Source organism: Eptatretus burgeri, chromosome 5 (genome assembly GCF_056783735.1).
Source record: "Eptatretus burgeri isolate ZD-2024b chromosome 5, Ebu_testis_v1, whole genome shotgun sequence".
NCBI lineage: Eukaryota > Metazoa > Chordata > Myxini > Myxiniformes > Myxinidae > Eptatretus > Eptatretus burgeri.
Window position 1 is genome coordinate 1,768,691 of NC_140965.1, and position 7,500 is coordinate 1,776,190.

Below are 7,500 nucleotides of genomic sequence, written 5' to 3' on the forward strand. Positions count from 1 at the left end.
GTGTTTTTAATTAATTAATTTTTTCCAGAGCACCATTTGGCCTTGACCTTTACTGGAAGTGGTATGATATAAATTAAATGAAATGCAACTTGCGTTAGGCCAGTGGTTCTTAACCTCGGGTACACGCACCCCATGGGAGTGCAAAACGTCATTCCTGGGGGTGCAAAACATGCTCGTTGGTTCATAAAGGAGTGCTATAAAGGAATGCTAATAATCTAATTCTGTCTCGAATTTGAAGATGTATCTGAAGTTATTGTTTTTTGACAACACAAGGGGTGTGATAAAATATTCTGAGAACCGAATGGTTTGTGGGCACCAAAAAGGTAAAGAAACACTGCTCTGGGCTATCTTGGGAGGACAGTTTAACTCTGATCGGACAAACTTCCGTCAAATTTTGGTGAAAAAATGTTAAATTGACTATAATTGCGTCATGACCTTAAAATTGGTCAAGGTCACAGGGGAAAAAAGTAAATCTCACATACTTTGTATTCCTGTTATTGATGCAAAATTTAATTCTGAAAGTCCTCGGACATTGGTTAAAAAAAATTAAAAAGGAGAAAAACCTAAATGGTGGTTTAATATTCTGAGGCATTTAAGATCCTGTCCTTTAAGCTGGAAGGGTAGGATCAAATTAAACATAAATGCAACTTGCGCTCGGCTATCTAATGAGGGAAATTTCGTTCTGATCGGGAAAAAAATCTTTAGTTAAGTGATAGTGAAAAATGTTAAAATTACGATAAATATGTCATGACCGTAAAACCTCACATGTCAACCTCACATACCTTCTTTTCAACCTTTCTTTTTTAACGTTATGTCAACCTCACATACTTTCTTTTTCACATTATTGAGGCAAAATTTCATTCTGAAAGTCGCAGCGACTTTGGAGATCCAGCTTGGAAATTGATAGAGTTCATAAATTGGGAGTGGTGGGAGTGCAACAAGAATTGTTTTTGTTTTTCGAAATGGTGTGTTAGTACTCCAGAGGGTCTAACAAACTCTGGTACAATTAAAAATTGGGGGCGCTAATTGCAGAAACTAGAAGGGCACTCTGTCGAGTGCACACCTCCGCCACGTAATGCCTGATCCACGAGAACATATCGGGCCCAATGAATACATTTTTGAACTATCATAATATGTATCGTTTTTGGCCCAATCTCTGAATGGTGAAGTATCACTTTAAATATTAAATAATTCGCGCATCCAGATCCGGATTCGGATCTTCACCAAAATGGAATCAATTTGTCCTTGTAACACACCCCAACATGTCCATCAAGTTTCGTCCAAATCCTTCTCCAACTTTTTGAGATATCCTGTACACAGCCAAACAGAGAGAAAGGGGTGAAAATATAACCTCCATCACCTTTGGTGGCGGAGGTAACAAACCCGAAAACAGCAATAAGCCTTCCCCTGTGCTAAAGGGGCATACTTAATTACAACTAAACTTGCATCTCCATATATTTCTTTCTGGTTTTTTATTTTTATTTTTTTGTGAATAGCATCATTTGATTATAATTATGAGAAACATGGCACACTGGATTAAATATTTAAATATCTATAAACTTCTTGAGCAGGAAAAAAAATTGTGGATTTATGCCATGACGTTAACAAGAAAATGATGAAACTAAAATTAACCATATGACGGTGTTATTTTGATGCTTAACATCCTATTGGTGATAAAGTTCAATACAATATTGGCCGTCCAGCACTAAAACGCCATTAGCATTCTCGCTCCGGCGGGAAGAACAAAATGCCGCATTAACACCATTTCAAAGTCCGAATTTTTAGGGGGGTGTGGGGGTTTTACTCATTTATTTTATTTTATTTTGTTATTTTGTTTATCTTTTCAAAAACTTCCATTTACTTGATTGTATTTTAATTTTTTTCTTATTTTATTTTTTTTCAATTTTTAATTTAAAATTTTAAAAATTAAATATAGCTGTTGTATTCACTTTTTATTTAGATTGTCGTCTTGTACTTTGCCACATATCATGATTGTGCACTGAATGAATCATTTTGTTTATTAATATAACGGTGAACAAAGTATAAAAGAGCATAAAATATAGTGAGCTCAAATCAAATTCTTCCACCTATTCAGTTCCACTTGATTTTCTGCCACAATATTCTTGTGCATTACCTTCAGTTGTAAAAATCACTCAAAACAAAAAAATACCCAGATAAGAGTGCTATTCTGCATGTCTCATGTTTGAAAAATCATTCAATTTAATCAACATAAGGTTGATAAGAGTATTTATACTGGCATGTGAAATGAGGTGCAGCTATCCTTTCGAGCATCAGTCCTTTGTCTGAAAATATATTGTTACGGTTATGGGGTAGATGGGAGGAATTTCATATGAAAGTTGGGATTGTATAGAGTTTCTTGGTCCATGAACGTGTAGGAGACATCTTGATGTACATCAAGTGGGGAAATTGTGAGCTTAGGTGTTACGTGTCACCACGTGAGGGGTGGTGCTGTGTTAATTGGGTAGGGATTAAGGATAATTTCCCCCATTATGTAATTGCCCCCAGTGACCTTTTCCTAAGTTTTTGTATTTCAAGACTGGCGATAAAAGGGGATCACGTCCTTAAAACAACAATCGAGCTGCACGTCCAGCATGCAGAGAGCCCCGCCTCCAAGGGCATGTCTGGCGAGATCATGCCCCCGGAGTGTATGATTAATGGGCACGACGTCAGAGAGCCGGAAGAAGGAGAGTGAGGTTCGGAGCAGGAGAACGGGGAGGACAGCTGTCGAAGAGCAGACAGTTGTGAGAGGAACGTGGCTGAGACGGAGGATCACGTTTTTGCTCTCCTCTCGGCACAACAAAATTGCTGCACAATTCTCGTGTCGTGCTGTAAATTTGCCCGCATGCTGGGCAAGGCACAAGTCATTGACTGTTCGGCTGAGTCGCGAAGGTGTACGATTATGAGAAAGAGAGGAAGAGGAGTGCACCTCTCAGCAAACTCGTCGTTATCCCGTTGTGTGTTCGAGAAGGTAGGTGGGTGATCGTTGTGAGCAGACCTCGTGTAAGAGGGGAACATTCAGCTTATTCGTTCGTGAGAAGAAGCCGCACGCCGGTTGGTGAGCCCTGGCGTTTAATACCACCTCTCAAATTACTTCACGTACGTTTACCGCCCAGAGAGCGGCTCGGCGCCATTGTGGGTGCATCTTCCCATGCAGGATAACGCGGTTTGATCCCAAAGTTCAATTAAGACCATCTCTGGACAAAGCCAAGTGCCAGAATAAAGGGAGGATTTTATTTTCTTTAATTTTCCCCTTGTCTATATTAAAGTTCGTGTGTAGAGGTGCCTCGACTTTTGGCTTTAATTTACCTCACGTTTTATTATTACATTCTGAATTATTAGTATTGTAAATATCTGATCTATTTTCATTAAACCACCATATTTATTTAAGTTGCTTATATGCCCTGGTTAGAATAGGTGTACCATATCCCTGTGTGTCGTAAGAGGCGACCAGGGTTGCGTCAGGAAGAGCATCCGGCGTAAAAACCTATGCCAAATCATTATGCGGACAAAACGAATTTCCACACCGGATCGGTCGAGGCCCAGGTTTGCGAAATGGAGACGGTTGATCCGCTGTGGCGACCCCTAACGGGAGCTAGCCGAAAGAAGAAGAAGAAGAAGAAGAAGATTTATTTAAGTTGCTTGTGTCTGTGTATCTGTTGTGGGTTCGAGTATAAACCCTTTGTGCTGTGCATCCGTCTGCTCCATCTGTGCCGCAATTCCCCTCTCGCACGTGCCATAATCTCCGAGGATCACGTGTTCGCCTCTCACGAAAACCGCTCGGCAATCTGGCCTGGTCGGTATTAACCGCCATTCCACGACAATTGGGTCGCAGGGTCAGAATACCTCACCGCCACGGCCGTGACAATATTTTGTGCTAATGAAGGAATCGCACTTGAAACTCAGCTGCACTTCATTTCCCGCGGCAATAAATACATTCTTCTTCACTTTTAGTTGAAATCCAGTGTTTATCTTCTCCGCAGATACAGAATGACCCTTCACAGAGACAATATTCCAATGTGATATAATGAATAAACGTAAAAAAGGGGGTTGCCCTGTTTTGACATTCTCATCACAATGCATGTTGCTGGGATCTGACATTCAAATCACATATGTTAATTTGTCCAATTGTCGCTAATTTACCTGTGGTTCACATTGAAGTACACTGATGCCAACAGAGGTTTTTGTTCCTTCCTGTTTTTTGTACAAATTCTTCCATAAGAGATTAATGTATAAATATGTTATTTAAAGTTGACTCACCCAGACGTCTTATTTCAAAACTCAAAGCAAAACAGGTTACTTTACATCTACACAATCTTTACCACCACTAGGCTCACCAATCTTCCATCCACAAGCCAGTTTTGCTTGCATAAGTAGTTGATGCAGCACATTTGCAACAGGAATGACAAAAAGGCGTGAAAGCAACATTCACACTTTGATGCATGTTCCTTGAAGTATTCCTTGACCAGTGAACAGGCTCCTCCCACCTAGACCGTTGGGAGGTGATGAAACATCAGTAGAGAACGTCCAATCAGAATTGGCTTTGTTGATAGGCGTCTATTAGACAGATCATATAACAGGGAACATGAATAAGTGTTCCTTCCAGATATAATCTTCCTTTATGTGGACTGCAGAATACAGTTATGTACGTCCCTTTGTACATCATGTCCTAACCAAAAAAACTCTGTAATAGCCTTCAGTTAGTTCTTCAGTTTTCATTCCGATATTTCAGAGCATTGTATAAACTGAGATATGATTACTTAACCTGATAGTTAAGACAGTTTCGGAATTATTTAGTGTTGAAGTGTTGTATCATGTTAACCTGAGTGTATCTTTGGATCTGTGCAAGCAGTAATTTGCTCTGACTGTATCTCCCGGTTGTGTGCAGGTGTGGAAATAAGGTTTAAAAACAAGCTCTACCCTGTTATCCTGGAGCCTTCGTACATTCAAGAAATGTCTGTGATGCGCTGGGATGATTCTGGTACGTCATCTTTCCAGTACATGAACCACTTGTGGATATCATGTTGGCAGCTTATGTAGTACTTATCGAGTTACATATAGTTTTATAGCTTTTATATCATCCTCATTCCTTCAAGAAGGTTTGACCCAAAAGTTTCTCCATATCAAACATTTCATTTGTCCCCTCCCCAAGGAAGTTTCCACCTCTGGGTAGGCCGCTGGTTCGGCCACAATGATCTTTATCTTCAAAACATGCCTAAATGAGTCTTTCCGCATGAATGATGCATCCCATTGCCTGTCCGATTTTTCTAGCCATCAGATGATATGGATTGTTCATTTGTATACATAAGATAGTACTCCGAGGGGTCTAACTCTGGGACTGCCTGCTCCATGTGCTCATTGAGCTGTTCTGCGAGGGTGTCACCTGGGACCTCGTGATTGCCGCGACATTGAGCGCAGAGAGCACCGAGAAGGCGGCCGCACGTGTGCACACGGTCTCGCTCGCTTTGTGCATATTGCACATGAACTCGCTCGCTTTGCGAAGGCCGCACCTGCACAGGTGGACTCACTCGCTTTGTGTGGAACGTGCATTAGAGAATGAGCTTGTTACTTACGAAATCTAAAGATTTCGTAAGTATATTGATGACTTCCGTCATCTGTTTGTGTGTTTGTTTGTGTGTGTGTTTGTTTGTTTGTTTGTTTGTAGGCACGATAACTCGAGAACGGAAGAAGCTACCAATGTCAAATTACACCACGTGATTCAGGAGGGTGGTGGCTCGCGCTGATTAGATTTTGGTTAAAATCGGTCAAGTTAAGGTCACAGTGAGGTCAAACATAATTCCGTAAATTCATGTGGAGAAATGGAGTATTTTTGCTTCGCTCGACGTTACGAGTTCGTTTTAACTTCGATTTTAATTTTGTCTTCGGTTTTTTGCGATCGCTTGGGACGCTTAAAACTCGGTTGTCGAAATTCTGGTAAAATCGGATGTTTTGGAGACGTTTTAAGATTGTATAAAAATTATCTCACTTGCCGCATCACGGGTCATCACGTGGTGCAGCGCGCTCGAGCAGAGGCGGCGTTGAGTCACGTAAAGGTTTTGCGTGTGCGCGCTGACGGTGTTTTCGATAAAGATGGTGTTTAAAAGTCATTTTTTTATCCCAATAAAGGTTATCGTCGCATACCTGACTCGCTAAGATGTCGGATTATGTTAAGATTGTTGGTGGATGGCCGAATATTACGGTTTTGTGACTTTAATAAAATAATTGCGTGGAGAAATGGAGATTTTTGCTTCGGTCGACGTTACGATTTTTGATGGTTTGGTACAGAATCATCGTAGAAACTTCTGGTTTGCGTCGCTACCTTCTCGAGAGACAGCTTTTATTAGACAAGGTCAGAGGTCAAGTTGACGATTTCGTAAGTACCAGTCTATGACTGCTTGTTTTTTTGTTTGTTTGTTTTTTTCTTTTCTTCGGCATGACGGTGATGTTAACACTTCGATTTCCAGTGCTGTTATAATATAATATAATTAATAGGATGCCGCTCAACGAATTAAATCATAACTGCACTAGAAATCGAAGTTTTCACATCACCGTCATGCCGAAGAAAAAAAAAAAAAAACCATGGAGTCTGGAACACTGACGGGTTCCTCCTGTGTGAACCACATTTTTATATACCAATTCCCCAAAACGCTGCCAATATGCCATTATATGGTAGCTGTAAGTTAGTAACACGTTCAGTAAGTTCTGTTGTCGTCCGAAAGACGTCAAATACATGTACATACATCAATATGAGTTGGAGATACGTTTCTCATAGGTTCAAAGCACGTTACTCATAGGTTAGAAATAATTTTCAGGAACGCTAGACATTACCTCCACATGTTTCGACTTATGAGTAACTTAAAAGTAACGTCTGTCGACGTGTGTCAACGATCGCATAACGTGCCTACAACTTATGGCCAGCGTATGCGGAACGTGTGAGTCATACGCTGGCATACGTCGAAACATTTTGAGCATAATTTTGAGCATCTAACAGCTTAAAATTTGTCGACGTGCTCGGCAAACTACGACGTATGCCAGCGTGCTTCAGCGTGCTCTTAACGTATACAAAACTTACCCATAACGTATTTGACGTGTGCCAGCTTATTCGGCAAATTTTTCATACGTCGGCATATGCTGGCTTAAACATCAAGGTGTGACAGGGCCTTGACACTTCAATGTCTAGTGCGGTTATGATTTGAATCATCGAGCGGCAGCCTTTTAATAGGCTATGCCACGTGATCATCGGCGATACGCTGCCGTGCGCTATGCATACGTTAGACTGTCGTTGGGCATAGGTTGTAAATGCCAACAACACACTAAGCATTCGTTGGTATAAGTTTTCTATATGTTATCGAAACATTCTGTGTACGTTACGAATACGTAATGCATTCGTCCAACTCGTTATGAATACGCCAAAAACTTTTTTTTAACTCAAGAGTTCAGCGTACGCCAGCGTTTTACATACATTTTGATACGTTGCCATAC

General features: G+C 40.7%; 1 protein-coding gene across 5 annotated transcripts in view; it reads left to right on the forward strand.

Moving 5' to 3' along the window:
• The window catches only part of LOC147025695 (xanthine dehydrogenase/oxidase-like), a 400,539-nt gene that overhangs the window by 102,081 nt on the left and 290,958 nt on the right, over positions 1-7,500 (forward strand). For all 5 annotated transcript variants that reach the window (XR_015057977.1, XM_085880369.1, XM_085880370.1 and 2 more), the window contains one exon: positions 4,907-4,999. Coding sequence is in view for 4 of the 5 variants with exons in the window: in XM_085880369.1 (XP_085736495.1) it covers positions 4,907-4,999 (93 nt within the window). In the remaining variant the exon portion in view is untranslated. The remainder of the gene's footprint in view (positions 1-4,906; positions 5,000-7,500) is intronic.